This window comes from Oncorhynchus kisutch, linkage group LG4 (assembly GCF_002021735.2).
Source record: "Oncorhynchus kisutch isolate 150728-3 linkage group LG4, Okis_V2, whole genome shotgun sequence".
NCBI lineage: Eukaryota > Metazoa > Chordata > Actinopteri > Salmoniformes > Salmonidae > Oncorhynchus > Oncorhynchus kisutch.
Window position 1 is genome coordinate 4,620,585 of NC_034177.2, and position 14,801 is coordinate 4,635,385.

A 14,801-nucleotide genomic window follows, 5' to 3' on the forward strand; every position below is an offset into this window, starting at 1 on the left:
TTGGGTGACTGGAGTATTTGGCCATTTTTTGGGCCTTCCTCTGACACCCGCCTAGTATATAGGTCCTGGATGGCAGGATTATTGGCCCCAGTGATGTACTGAGCTGTACGGACTATCTTTCCCTGGTTCCTCCATGCCACTCTATAGATCCATGGACTGAACCTGATGGGGTTGATGTGTGATGAGATCTTCACTAGTGTACCTCTGCCATGTTTCTGGTAGTGTTGTGGTAGTGTTGTGGTAGTGGTAGTGTTGTGGTAGTGGTAGTGTAGTGTTGTGTTGTGGGTAGTGTTGTGGTAGTGGTAGTGTTGTGGTAGTGTTGTGGTAGTGGTAGTGTTGTGTTGTGGTAGTGGTAGTGTTGTGGTAGTGGTAATGTTGTGTTGTGTTGTGTTGTGGTAGTGGTAGTGTAGTGGTAGTGTTGTGGTAGTGTTGTGGTAGTGTAGTGGTAGTGTTGTAGTGTAGTGGTAGTGTTGTAGTGTTGTGGCTGTAGTGTTGTAGTAGTGTTGTGGTAGTGTAGTGGTAGTGTTGTAGTGTTGTGGTAGTGTTGTGATAGTGGTAGTGTTGTGGTAGTGTTGTGGTAGTGTTGTGGTTGTGGTAGTGTTGTGGTAGTGGTTGTGTTGTGGTAGTGTTGCGGTAGTGTTGTGGTAGTGGTGTGGCTGTAGTGTTGTGGGGAGTGTTGTGGTAGTGTTGGTGTTGTGGTAGTGTAGTGGTAGTGTTGTGGTAGGTGTTGTGGTAGTGTTGTGGCTGTAGTGTTGTTGTGGTAGTGTAGTGGTATTGTTGTGGTAGTGTAGTGGTAGTGTTGTGGTAGTGTTGGGAGTGTTGTGGTAGTGTTTGTGGTAGTGTTGTGGTAGTGTTGTGTTGTGGTAGTGTTGTGGTAGTGTTGTGGCGTAGTGTTGTGGTAGTGTTGTGGTAGTGTAGTGGTAGTGTTGGTAGTGTTGTGGTAGTGGTTAGTGGTAGTGTTGTGGTAGTGTTGTGGTAGTGGTTTGTGTAGTGGTAGTGTAGTGGTGTGTGGTAGTTGTGGTAGTGTTGTGGTAGTGTTGTGGTGTGTAGTGGTAGTGTTTTGGTATTGTTTGTGGTAGTGTTGTGTTGTGGTAGTGTTGTGGTAGTGTTGTGGTAGTGTTGTGTTGTGGTAGTGGTAGTGTTGTGGTAGTGTTGTGTTGTGGTAGTGGTAGTGTTGTGGTAGTGTTGTGGTAGTGTTGTGTTGTGGTAGTGGTAGTGTTGTGGGTAGTGTTGTGGCTGTAGTGTTGTGGTAGTGTAGTGGTAGTGTTGTGGTAGTGTGTGGTAGTGTTGTGGTAGTGGTAGTGCAGTGGTAGTGTTGTGGTAGTGTTGTGGTAGTGTTGTGTTGTGGTAGTGGTAGTGTTGTGGTATTGTTGTGGGTAGTGTTGTGGTAGTGTTGTGTTGTGGTAGTGGTAGTGTTGTGGTAGTGTTGTGGTAGTGGTAGTGTTGTGGTAGTGTTGTGGTAGTGTGTGGCTGTAGTGTTGTGGTAGTGTTGTGGTAGTGTAGTGGTAGTGTAGTGGTAGTGTTGTGGCTGAAGTGTTGTGGTAGTGTTGTGGCTGTAGTGTTGTGGTAGTGTTGTGTTGTGGTAGTGGTAGTGTTGTGGTAGTGTTGTGGTAGTGTAGTGGTAGTGTTGTGGTAGTGTTGTGGCTGTAGTGTTGTGGTAGTGTAGTGGTAGTGTAGTGGTAGTGTTGTGGCTGAAGTGTTGTGGTAAGTGTTGTGGTAGTGTTGTGGTAGTGTTGTGGTAGTGTTGTGGTCGTGTTGTGGTAGTGTTTTGGTAGTGTTGTGGTAGTGTTGTGGTAGTGTTGTGGCTGAAGTATTGTGGTAGTGTTTGTGGTAGTGTTGTGGTAGTGTTGTGTGTAGTGTATGTGTTGTGGTAGTGTTGTGGTAGTGTTGTGGCTGAAGTGTTGTGGTAGTGTTGTGGTAGTGGTAGTGTTGTGGTAGTGTTGTGTTGTGGTAGTGGTAGTGTTGTGGTAGTGTTGTGTTGTGGTAGTGTTGTGGTAGTGTTGTGGCTGTAGTGTTGCGGTAGTGTTGTGGTAGTGTTGTGGCTGTAGTGTTGTGGTAGTGTTGTGGTAGTGTAGTGGTAGTGTAGTGGTAGTGTTGTGGCTGAAGTGTTGTGGTAGTGTTGTGACTGTAGTGTTGTGGTAGTGTTGTGTTGTGGTATGGTTGTGGTAGTGTTGTGGTAGTGTAGTGGTAGTGTAGTGGTAGTGTTGTGGTAGTGTTGTGGCTGTAGTGTTGTGGTAGTGTTGTGGTAGTGTAGTGGTAGTGTAGTGGTAGTGTTGTGGCTGAAGTGTTGTGGTAGTGTTGTGGTAGTGTTGTGGTAGTGGTTGTGGTCGTGTTGTGGTAGTGTTTTGGTAGTGTTGTGGTAGTGTTGTGGTAGTGTTGTGGCTGTAGTGTTGTGGTAGTTGTTGTGGTAGTGTAGTGGTAGTGTTAGTGGTAGTGGTTGTGGCTGAAGTGTTGTGGTAGTGTTGTGACTGTAGTGTTGTGGTAGTGTTGTGTTGTGGTAGTGTTGTGGTAGTGTTTGTGGTAGTGTAGTGGTAGTGTAGTGGTAGTGTTGTGGTAGTGTTGTGGCTGTAGTGTTGTGGTAGTGTTGTGGTAGTGTAGTGGTAGTGTAGTGGTAGTGTTGTGGCTGAAGTGTTGTGGTAGTGTTGTGGTAGTGTTGTGGTAGTGTTGTGGTCGTGTTGTGGTAGTGTTTTGGTAGTGTTGTGGTAGTGTTGTGGTAGTGTTGTGGCTGAAGTGTTGTGGTAGTGTTGTGGTAGTGTTGTGGTAGTGTTGTGTGTTAGTGTTGTGTTGTGGTAGTGTTGTGGTAGTGTTGTGGCTGAAGTGTTTGTGGTAGTGGTTGTTGGTAGTGGTAGTGTTGTCGTAGTGTTGTGTTGTGGTAGTGGTAGTGTTGTGGTAGTGTTGTGTTGTGGTAGTGTTGTGGTAGTGTTGTGGCTGTAGTGTTGGCGGTAGTGTTTGTGGTAGTGTTGTTGGCTGTAGTGTTGTGGGTAGTGTTGTGGTAGTGTCAGTGGTAGTGTCGTGGTAGTGTTGGTGGCTGAAGTGTTGTGGTAGTGTTGTGGCTGTAGTGTTGTGGTAGTGTTGTGTTGTGGTAGTGGTAGTGTTGTGGTAGTGTAGTGGTAGTGTAGTGGTAGTGTTGTGGTAGTGTTTGTGGCTGTAGTGTTGTGGTAGTGTTTGTGGTAGTGTAGTGGTAGTGTTGTGGTAGTGTTGTGGTAGTGTTGTGTTGTGTTGTGGTAGTGGTAGTGTTGTGGTAGTGTTGTGGTAGTGTTGTGGCTGTAGTGTTGTGGTAGTGTTGTGGTAGTGTAGTGGTAGTGTAGTGGTAGTGTTGTGGCTGAAGTGTTGTGGTAGTGTTGTGGCTGTAGTGTTGTGGTAGTGTTGTGGTAGTGTAGTGGTAGTGTTGTGGTAGTGTTGTGGCAGTGTTGTGGTAGTGTTGTGGTAGTGTAGTGGTAGTGTAGTGGTAGTGTTGTGGCTGAAGTGTTGTGGTAGTGTTGTGGTAGTGTTGTGGTAGTGTTGTGGTCGTGTTGTGGTAGTGTTTTGGTAGTGTTGTGGTAGTGTTGTGGTAGTGTTGTGGCTGAAGTGTTGTGGTAGTGTTGTGGTAGTGTTGTGTGTAGTGTTGTGTTGTGGTAGTGTTGTGGTAGTGGTAGTGTTGTGGTAGTGTTGTGTTGTGGTAGTGGTAGTGTTGTGGTAGTGTTGTGTTGTGGTAGTGTTGTGGTAGTGTTGTGGCTGTAGTGTTGCGGTAGTGTTGTGGTAGTGTTGTGGCTGTAGTGTTGTGGTAGTGTTGTGGTAGTGTAGTGGTAGTGTAGTGGTAGTGTTGTGGTAGTGTTGTGGCTGTAGTGTTGTGGTAGTGTTGTGGTAGTGTAGTGGTAGTGTAGTGGTAGTGTTGTGGCTGAAGTGTTGTGGTAGTGTTGTGACTGTAGTGTTGTGGTAGTGTTGTGTTGTGGTAGTGGTAGTGTTGTGGTAGTGTAGTGGTAGTGTAGTGGTAGTGTTGTGGTAGTGTTGTGGCTGTAGTGTTGTGGTAGTGTTGTGGTAGTGTAGTGGTAGTGTAGTGGTAGTGTTGTGGCTGAAGTGTTGTGGTAGTGTTGTGGTAGTGTTGTGGTAGTGTTGTGGTCGTGTTGTGGTAGTGTTTTGGTAGTGTTGTGGTAGTGTTGTGGTAGTGTTGTGGCTGAAGTGTTGTGGTAGTGTTGTGGTAGTGTTGTGGTAGTGTTGTGGTAGTGTTGTGTGTAGTGTTGTGTTGTGGTAGTGTTGTGGTAGTGTTGTGGCTGAAGTGTTGTGGTAGTGTTGTGGTAGTGGTAGTGTTGTGGTAGTGTTGTGTTGTGGTAGTGGTAGTGTTGTGGTAGTGTTGTGTTGTGGTAGTGTTGTGGTAGTGTTGTGGCTGTAGTAGTTGCGGTAGTGTTGTGGTAGTGCTTGTGGCTGTAGTGTTGTGGTAGTGTTGTGGTAGTGTAGTGGTAGTGTAGTGGTAGTGTTGTGGCTGAAGTGTTGTGGTAGTGTTGTGGCTGTAGTGTTGTGGTAGTGTTGTGTTGTGGTAGTGGTAGTGTTGTGGGTAGTGTTGTGGTAGTGTAGTGGTAGTGTAGTGGTAGTGTTGTGGTAGTGTTGTGGCTGTAGTGTTGTGGTAGTGTTGTGGTAGTGTAGTGGTAGTGTTGTGGCTGTAGTGGTTGTGGTAGTGTTGTGGCTGTAGTGTTGTGGTAGTGTTGTGTTGTGGTAGTGGTAGTGTTGTGGTAGTGTTGTGGTACTGTAGTGGTAGTGTAGTGGTAGTGTTGTGGTAGTGTTGTGGCTGTAGTGTTGTGACAGTGTAGTGGTAGTGTAGTGGTAGTGTTGTGGCTGAAATGTTGTGGTAGTGTTGTGTTGTGGGTAGTGTTGTGGTAGTGTTGTGGTAAGTGTTGTGGCTGAAGTGTTGTGGTAGTGTTGTGGTAGTGTTGTGGTAGTGTTGTGTGTAGTGTTGTTTGTGGTAGTGTTGTGGTAGTGTTGTGGCTGAAGTGTTGTGGTAGTGTTGTGGTAGTGGTAGTGTTGTGGTAGTGTTGTGGGTTGGTAGTGTTGTGGTAGTGTTGTGGCTGTAGTGTTGCGGTAGTGTTGTGGTAGTGTTGTGGCTGTAGTGTTGTGGTAGTGTTGTGGTAGTGTAGTGGTAGTGTAGTGGTAGTGTTGTGGCTGAAGTGTTGTGGTAGTGTTGTGGCTGTAGTGTTGTGGTAGTGTTGTGTTGTGGTAGTGGTAGTGTTGTGGTAGTGTTGTGTTGTGGTAGTGTTGTGGTAGTGTTGTGGCTGTAGTGTTGTGGTAGTTGTAGTGGTAGTGTTGTGGTAGTGTTGTGGTAGTGGTAGTGCAGTGGTAGTGTTGTGGTAGTGTTGTGGTAGTGTTGTGTTGTGGTAGTGTTGTGGTAGTGTTGTGTTGTGGTAGTGGTTGTGGTAGTGGTAGTGTTGTGGTAGTGTTGTGGTCGTGTTGTGGAGTGTTGTGTTTGTGGTAGTGGTAGTGTTGTGATAGTGGGTAGTGTTTGTGGTAGTGTTGTGGTAGTGTTGTGGTATTGTTGTGGTAGTGTTGTGGTAGTGTTGTGGTAGTGTTGTGGCTGTAGTGTTGTTGTAGTGTTGTGGTAGTGTAGTGGTATTGTTTGTGGTAGTGTAGTGGTAGTGTTGTGGTAGTGTTTGTGGTAGTGGTAGTGTTGTGGTAGTGGTGTGGCTGTAGTGTTGTGGTAGTGTTTGTGGTAGTGTTGTGTTGTGGTAGTGTTGTGGTAGTGTAGTGGTAGTGTTGTGGTAGTGTTGTGGCTGTAGTGTTGTTGTAGTGTTGTGGTAGTGTAGTGGTATTGTTGTGGTAGTGTTGTGGTAGTGTTGTGGTAGTGTTGTGTTGTGGTAGTGGTAGTGTTGTGGTAGTGTTGTGTTGTGGTAGTGTTGTGGTAGTGTTGTGGCTGTAGTGTTGTGGTAGTGTAGTGGTAGTGTTGTGGTAGTGTTGTGGTAGTGGTAGTGCAGTGGTAGTGTTGTGGTAGTGTTGTGGTAGTGTTGTGGTAGTGTTGTGTTGTGGTAGTGTTGTGGTAGTGGTAGTGTTGTGGTAGTGTTGTGGTAGTGTTGTGGTAGTGTTGTGTTGTGGTAGTGTTGTGGTAGTGGTAGTGTTGTGGTAGTGTTGTGGTAGTGTTGTGGTAGTGTTGTGTTGTGGTAGTGGTAGTGTTGTGATAGTGGTAGTGTTGTGGTAGTGTTGTGGTAGTGTTGTGGTAGTGTTGTGGGTAGTGTTGTGGTAGTGTTGTGTTGTGGTAGTGGTAGTGTTGTGGTAGTGTTGTGGTAGTGTTGTGCTGTGGTAGTGTTGTGGTAGTGTTGTGGCTGTAGTGTTGTGGTAGTGTTTGTGGTAGTGTAGTGGTAGTGTTGTGGTAGTGGTTGTGGTAGTGGTAGTGTAGTGGTAGTGTTGTGGTAGTGTTGTGTTGTGGTAGTGTTGTGGTAGTGTTGTGTTGTGGTAGTGGTAGTGTTGTGGTAGTGTTGTGGTAGTGTTGTGGTATTGTTGTGGTAGTGTTGTGGTAGTGTTGTGTTGTGGTAGTGGTAGTGTTGTGGTAGTGTTGTGGTAGTGTTGTTGTTGTGGTAGTGTTGTGGTAGTGTTGTGGCTGTAGTGTTGTGTAGTGTAGTGGTAGTGTTGTGGTAGTGTTGTGGTAGTGGTAGTGCAGTGGTAGTGTTGTGGTAGTGTTGTGGTAGTGTTGTGTTGTGGTAGTGGTAGTGTAGTGGTAGTGTAGTGGTAGTGTTGTGGTAGTGTTGTGGTAGTGTTGTGTTGTGGTAGTGTTGTGGTATTGTTGTGGTAGTGTTGTGGTAGTGTTGTGTTGTGGTAGTGGTAGTGTTGTGGTATTGTTGTGGTAGTGTTGTGGTAGTGTTGTGTTGTGGTAGTGGTAGTGTTGTGGTAGTGTTGTGGTAGTGTTTGTGTTGTGGTAGTGGTAGTGTTGTGGTAGTGTTGTGGTAGTGTTGTGTTGTGGTAGTGGTAGTGTTGTGGTAGTGTTGTGTTGTGTTGGTGGTAGTGTTGTGGTAGTGTTGTGGTAGTGTTGTGGTAGTGTTGTGGTAGTGTGTGTTGTGGTAGTGGTAGTGTTGTGGTAGTGTTGTGGTAGTGGTGTGTTGTGGTAGTGTTGTGTTGTGTTGTGGTTGTGGTAGTGTTGTGGTAGTGTTGTGGTAGTGTTGTGGTAGTGTTGTGGTAGTGTTGTCTGTCTGACCATGCTTTGACCAGGTAGTCATGTGCTGTACCTGCCGACCAGACGGAACCAGGGGAAGCGGGTCGTAGAAGGGGTCTCCTCCGGTCATAACATTCTCACAGTCTTCTATGGTGCTGTTGGGAACCTCCGCTGCTCTGTCATACATCTCTCTCATCAGGTCCAGACGCTGCCTGCAGGGGGCACCAGAGACCAACACAGGACAACATCAGAATAGAGTATAGAGGTAGAGAGGGAGAGAGGGAGAGAAAGAGAGAGGGGAGAGAGAGAGACAGGGAGAGAGAGAGACAGAGAGAGAGAGAGGGGAGAGAGAGAGAGGAGAGAGAGAGGGGAGAGAGAGAGAGAGAGAGGGGAGAGAGAGACACAGAGAGAAAGAGAGAGAGAGAGAGAGAGAGAGAGAGAGAGAGAGAGAGAGAGAGAGAGAGAGAGAGAGAGAGAGAGAGAGAGGGTAGAGAGAGGGGGAGCGAGCGAGAGAGAGAGAGAGAGAGAGAGAGAGAGATGGGAGAGAGACACAGAGAAAGAGAGGGGGGAGAGAAAGGGGGGGAGCGAGAGAGAGAGATGGAGGAGAGAGAGAGAGAGAGAGAGAGAGAGAGATGGGAGAGAGACAGAGAAAGAGAGGGGGTAGAGAGGGAGGGGATAGAGAGAGAGAGAGACAGAGATATATACAGTATATACATATGTATATAGAGAGAGAGACATTTTTAGACATATATTAGGATAAATGTGAGAGAGATCTATATGAAATTCAATAATATTTAAGACTACGCTTCCATAACATATAGTGTAGACTACAGTAAAATAATACTCATATTATTCCACAAATGTTCACAATCGACTGTCTCTCCATGGGTCACAAAGCACACTATATTTCAAACAGTCAAATTGAGGTGTGCCCCAGGGCATTGTAGCGGGACCACTACTGTTTTTAACACAGTTGGCTACATGTTACAGTAGTAAATAGACTGGGATTAGACCTAGTGTTGGCTACATGTTACAGTAGTAAATAGACTGGGATTAGACCTAGTGTTGGCTACATGTTACAGTAGTAAATAGACTGGGATTAGACCTAGTGTTGGCTACATGTTACAGTAGTAAATAGACTGGGATTAGACCTAGTGTTGGCTACAGGTTACAGTAGTCAATAGACTGGGATTAGACCTAGTGTTGGCTTCATGTTACAGTAGTCAATAGACTGGGATTAGACCTAGTGTTGGCTACAGGTTACAGTAGTAAATAGACTGGGATTAGACCTAGTGTTGGCTACATGTTACAGTAGTAAATAGACTATAGAATACTACCGTACCTGAGTTTCTCCAGGGTCCAGCAGTGGGTGGCCCCATTCTTATGGTCCTGAACCTCCACAGCTACGATGGTCCTGGGGAACGGGCGGGTCGCTCTGTCCTTGGCTGCCTCAGGGGGCAGCAGGTCAGTGGGCAGGGGGGAGTACAGGGTGTCGGTCAGCAGGACAAACTGGAACTGGACCTGGGGGAGAGGGGGGGGGGGGCACAGTGTTAGTACAACACTAAGGGACAGTTCAGAACCTGGGTTCAAATAGTATTTTCCCAAACATCCCGCCTCATCTGGCATTCCAGTCAGACTCAATCAAACACTCAAATCATTTGGAAAACAAAAAACAAAACTGCATGAACCCAAGTCTGTGTGACAGTTATGTTTCCGTGGAGATGTGCTGAATTGTTCTCAAACCTTCTTCTTGAGTTCCACGCTGATGGCGTTAGCCTCCTTGAGGAAGATGGCGTTTCCCCACAGCTGGTCTCTGAGGGAGGTGAACTGGTAACAGCGCCACTTCCTGAAACCCCACAGGGCTAGCTCCGCCTCCCTCTCCGTCCACTGCACTGTGGAGCACAGAGGGTACAACAAGATGACCCAAATATCTGAGTTCAACATCAACACATTGTATGTGTGTACAAAGGGATGCTATTTAAATGCAGAGCCTCGTCCTTAAACATGTACATTGGCGGTAAGATCATGTGACGAATAAAGTTTGATTTGATTTGACATACACTTAAAGTATGTGGACACGCCTTCAAATGAGTGGATTCGGCTATATCAGCCACACCCGTTGCTGACAGGTATTTAGAAATTAAGCACACAGCCATGCAATCTCCATAGACAAACATTGGCATTAGAATGGCCCGTACTGACGAGCTCAGTGACTTTTAAACGTGGCACCGTCATAGGATGCCACCTTTTCCAACAAGTCAGTTCGTCAAATTACTGCCTCGCTAGAGCTGCCCCGGGTCAACTGTAAGTGCTGTTATTGTGAAGTGGAAATGTCTAGGAGCAACAACGGCTCAGCCGTGAAGTGGTAGACCACACAAGCTCACAGAACGGGACCGCTGAGTGCTGAAGTGTGTCGTGCCATCGGTTACAACACTCACTACTGAGGTTCCAAACTGCCTCTGGAAGCAACGTCAGCACAATAACTGTTCATCGGGAGCATCATGAAATGGGTTTCCATGGTCGAGCAGCCGCACACAAGCCTAAGATCACCATGAGCAACGCCAAGCGTCGGCTGGAGTGGTGTAAAGCTTGCCGCCATTGGACTCTGGAGCAGTGGAAACGCATTCTCTAGAGTGATGAATCAGGCTTCAACATCTGGCAGTCTGACGGACTAATCTGGGTTTGGCGAATGCCAGGAGAACGATACCTGCCCCAATGCATAGTGCCAACTGTAAAGTTTGGTGGAGGAGGATTAATGGTCTGGGGCTGTTTTTCATGGCTCAGACTCCTTAGTTCCAGTGAAGGGAAATCTTAACACTACAGATTTTAAAGGATTCTGTACTTCCAACTTTGTGGCAACAGTTTGGGGAAGGCCATTTCCTGTTTTAGCATGACAATTCCCCCATGCACAAAGCGAGGTCCATACAGAAATCGTTTTTTAAAATTTATTTAACCTTTATTTAACTAGTCAAGTCAGTTAAGAACACATTCATATTTTCAATGATGGCCTAGGAACAGTGGGTTAACTGCCTTGTTCAGGGGCAGAACGACAGATTTTTACCTTGTCAGTTCGGGGATTCGATCTTGCAACCTTTCGGTTACAAGTCCAACGCTCTAACCACCAGGCTATCTGCCGCCCCACGACCGATTTGTTGAGATCAGTGTGGAAGAACTTGACTGGTCTGCACAGAGCCCTGACCTCAACCTCATCGAACACCGTTGGGATGAATTGGAACGCCAACTCTGAGCCAGGCCTAATTGCCCAACGTCAGGGCCCGACCTCACTAATGCTCTTGTGGCTGAATGGAAGCAAGTCCCCACAGCAATGTTCCAACATCTAGTGGAAAGCCTTCCCAGAAGACTGGAGGCCTGTTATAGCAGCAAAACGGGGTACCAACTCCAATGGAATGAGATGTTCGATGAGCAGCTGTACACATACTTTTGACCATGTAGTGTAAGTTCCATTCAATATAGAAGTTATATAGAGCATTCCAGCTGTTATTTTGTTGGAATTAATAACCTTGTTTTGAACTGTTTCATACTATACAGTTCATTTACAGTTCTGAAAATGTTAGATTTGCTCCATATTAATGATTTCATGATTTTGGAATGAGATGTTCGATAGGCAGGTGTCCACATACTTTTGGCCATGTAGTGTAAATAAAAGTCAGTAACCAGTGACGTACCTTCCTCCTCTGGCTCCTCCTCTTCCTCTCCTACTACCTCAGGGTAATATCGGTCCACCTGTTTCTGAAGGGCTTCCAGCTTGCTCTCATAATCCTGTGGAAATGGTCACATGATCAGGCTTTAACTAGAAAATAATTCAGACTTAATGTAATTCAGACTCAGACTTAATGTCCATTTGTTAACAGGTCTCACCATCCTCTGCTGTTCCAGTAGGTTGTGTGTCTCTTCTCTCTCTTTACGGTACTGGTCTTCCAGCTCCTGAAGCCTGAAGACACAACCACAGACTCAACCACAGACTCAACCACAGGCTCAACCACAGGCTCAACCACAGACTCAACCACAGACTCAACCACAGACTCAACCACAGACACAACCACAGACTCAACCACAGACTCAACCACAGACTCAACCACAGACTCAACCACAGACACAACCACAGACACAACCATAGATGTCATCTCAACTCACCCTCACTCACAACCACAGACTCAACCACAGACACAACCACAGACTCAACCACATGCTCAACCACAGACTCAACCACAGACTCAACCACAGACACAACCACAGACACAACCACAAACTCATCTCAACTCTCCCTCACTCACAACCACAGACTCATCTCAACTCTCCTACAACCATAGATGTAATCTCAACTCTCCCTCACTCACCTCTGAATCCTCTCCTCTCTCTTACAGTATTTACTCAACCTAGTCTCTCTTCTCACCTCTGGTCCATCTCCTGCTTCATGTCGATGCCCTGTTTGTCCAGCAGTTCTCTCTGTGCGAAGGCCCAATCTACCGGCTCCACGGGGGTCTCAGCGCAGGGCGTCTTCTCCCGCTCCTGGCGCGCCTGCTCTGGGTGGTTGAACCGGAACACGTGGCTCTTACCCAGAATAATACGGTTCCCTGGAGGACAGGTTGATCCAGCAGGGAGAGAGACGTTTAAAAAAGCATTCGGTGATCGGTACAAATGTCCGGATAGAAGTGAAGAATGTTACAAAGAGCAAAAGAGAAGCGGTAGAAATTGAGTAGGGAAGTGTAGAGGACATCTCCAGACCAGAGGACAAAAAAGGAAGAGAGAGAGGAAGAGAGGGAAAGAGTGAGGGAGAGAGAGAGAGAGAGAGAGAGAGAGAGAGAGAGAGATGGAAAGAGAGAGAGAGGGAAAGAGTGAGAGAGAGAGAGAGAGAGAGAGAGAGAGAGAGAGAGAGAGAGGGGGAAAGAGTTAGAGAGAGAGAGAGGGAAAGAGAGAGAGAGAGAGAGAGAGAGGGAAAGAGTGAGAGAGAGAGAGGGGAGAGAGAGGGAAAGAGAGAGAGAGAGAGGGAAAGAGAGTGAAAGAGTGAGAGAGAGGAAGAGAGAGAGAGGGAAAGAGTGAGAGAGAGAGGGAGAGAGAGGGAAAGAGTGAGAGAGAGAGGGAAAGAGAGGGAAAGAGTGAGAGAGAGAGGGAAAGAGAGTGAAAGAGTGAGAGAAAGAGAGTGAAAGAGAGTGAAAGAGTGCGAGAAAGAGAGTGAAAGAGAGTGATAGAGTGAGAGAAAGAGAGTAAAAGAGTGAGAGAGAGAGAGAGAGAGAGAGAGAGAGAGAGAGAGAGAGAGAGAGGGAAAGAGAGAGAGAGAGGGAAAGAGTGAGAGAGAGAGGGAGAGAGAGGGAAAGAGAGAGAGAGGGAAAGAGAGTGAAAGAGTGAGAGAAAGAGAGTGAAAGAGAGTGAAAGAGTGAGAGAAAGAGAGTGAAAGAGTGAGAGAGAGAGAGAGAGAGAGAGAGAGAGAGAGAGAGAGAGAGAGAGAGAGAGAGAGAGAGAGAGAGAGAGAGAGTGTGAGAGAGGGTGAGGGAAAGATATAGCTGACCCACCTGATTTGAGGACTGTAGCCTCGGTGACCCTCTTCCCATTGACGTAGGTCTCAGCTCCCTCACAGGGCTCCAGGGTGACTGCTACTGGGGCAGAAAGGAGACAGACAGGGAGATAGACCTTTCGAGACACTACCTGCATCTTAATTATCCACCCTTTTCCATGAAGTGTGCGTTCGTGCATGGTCTCTTACACCAATCCTATCCTTGCTTTTAAATCCAAGTAAGATAGCGGCTAAGGTAAGATAGGAAAATAATAGAGAATAGCATGGTACAGTATCCACACAAACCATAATAACACACCCAGCCTCTAATCAGTAAACCAAAGCATACCCAGCAGGGTCCAATATCTCACCTTCTCCAATGGGTCCCGTTGTAGAGGTAAATGTACAGTGTTCGTCCTTGATGAAGTGACCACTGAGGACAATGTCCTGCCTGCTGCTGGCGTCCACACGACCGACCCTGGGAAAGAAAGGAGTCAATATTAGGGTATTGTACTGTACAAAATGTGTGATATTCTACCTAAAAGATACATAACATAGTTTATAAGCCATTGTGAAGTCTCATACATTATTCTTATGACATCTCTCTTACTTGGTGTCTCTATGTTCTCTCTATGTTCTCTTACTTGGTGTCGCCATCTTTGATGTAGTACAGCAGGCACTCTGACATCAGGGGGTCCTCGTTGAGGTTCACCAGGTGAGGAGTCTACAACAAGGAGGGTTCATTTAGGTTCATAGGGTTCATATAGGTGCATATGGTTCATATGGGTTCATATGGTTCATATGGGTTCATTTAGGTTCATAGGGTTCATATAGGTTCATATGGGTTCATATGGGTTCATATAGGTTCATATGGGTTCATATGGTTCATATAGGTTCATATGGGTTCATATGGTTCATATAGGTTCATATGGGACTTCATTTACCTGTTGTCTCATCTAATGTATCAAATGTGGTCATATCATTTGTTAAACCTAATTTCATATTTTATTTTTTATTTTTTACTATCTATACAAACTTGTACATCTTAATTTCATGGTCATGAAACATGTTGTGTTTATATTTATTATGTTCAGTATGAGCCTCGACTGTCTTGGTGTGTTTGGACCATGATAGATTCTTGGTGATGTGGACACCAAGGAACTTGAAACTCTCTACCCACTCCACTACAGCCCCGTTGATGTTAATGGGGTTCTGTTCGGCCTGCCTTTTCCTGAAGTCCACGATCATCTCCTTTGTCTTACTCACATTGAGGGAGAGGTTGTTGTCCTGGAAACCACCCTATAGGCTGTCGCATCTTTGTCACTGTTGTGTTGTCAGCAAACTTAATGATGGTGTTAGAGTCGTGTTTGACCAGCGGTCATGGGTGAACAGGGAGTACAGGAGGGGACTAAGTACACACCCCTGAGGGGTCCCCATGTTGAGGATCAGAGTGGATCAGAGTGGCAGACGTGTTGTTACCTACCCTTACCATCTAGGGGCGGTCCGACAGGAAGTTGCAGGATCCAGTTGCAGAGAGAGGTGTTCAGTCCCAGCGTCCTTAGCTTAGTGATGAGCACTATGGTGTTGAACGCTGAGCTGTAGTCAATTAATAGCATTCTCACATACGTGTTCCTTTTGTCCAGGTGTGAAACGGCAGCGTGGAGTGCAATTAATATTGCGTCATATGTGGATCTGTTGGGGCGGTATGCGAATTGGAGTGGGTCTAGTGTATCTGGGAGGATGCTGTTGATGTGAGCCATGACCAGCCTTTTAAAGCACTTCATGGCTACCGATGTAAATGCCATGGGGCGGTAATCATTTAGGCAGATTACCTTTGCGCCCTGGGGCACAGGGACCATGGTGGTCTGCTTGAAACATGTAGGTATTACAGACTCGGTCAGGTAGAGGTTGAAAATGTCAGTGAAGACACTTGACAGTTGGTACACGCATGCTTTGAGTACACGTCCTGGTAATCCGTCTGGACTCACGGCTTTGTGAATGTTGACCTGTTCAAAGGTTTTGTTCATATCGGCTACCGAGAGCGTTATCACACAGTCATCCAGAACAGCTGGTGCTCTCGTGCATGCTTCAATGTTGCTTTCCTCGAAGCAAGCATAAAAGGCATTTAGATCGTCGTGGGTGATGTCGGCTTTTGTCGACTGGTTGAACACTGGTACACAC

General features: G+C 46.4%; 1 protein-coding gene across 1 annotated transcript in view; it reads right to left on the reverse strand.

Annotated features, from left to right (window-relative positions):
* LOC109883779 (kinesin-like protein KIF1A) overlaps nucleotides 1-14,801 on the reverse strand; it is a 173,002-nt gene that overhangs the window by 62,540 nt on the left and 95,661 nt on the right. The window contains 10 exon segments of the mRNA XM_031822328.1: nucleotides 7,182-7,210; nucleotides 7,212-7,320; nucleotides 8,451-8,629; nucleotides 8,852-9,000; nucleotides 10,795-10,888; nucleotides 10,988-11,060; nucleotides 11,523-11,703; nucleotides 12,640-12,720; nucleotides 12,992-13,098; nucleotides 13,265-13,344. Of these exon segments, the coding sequence (XP_031678188.1) occupies nucleotides 7,182-7,210; nucleotides 7,212-7,320; nucleotides 8,451-8,629; nucleotides 8,852-9,000; nucleotides 10,795-10,888; nucleotides 10,988-11,060; nucleotides 11,523-11,703; nucleotides 12,640-12,720; nucleotides 12,992-13,098; nucleotides 13,265-13,344 (1,082 nt within the window).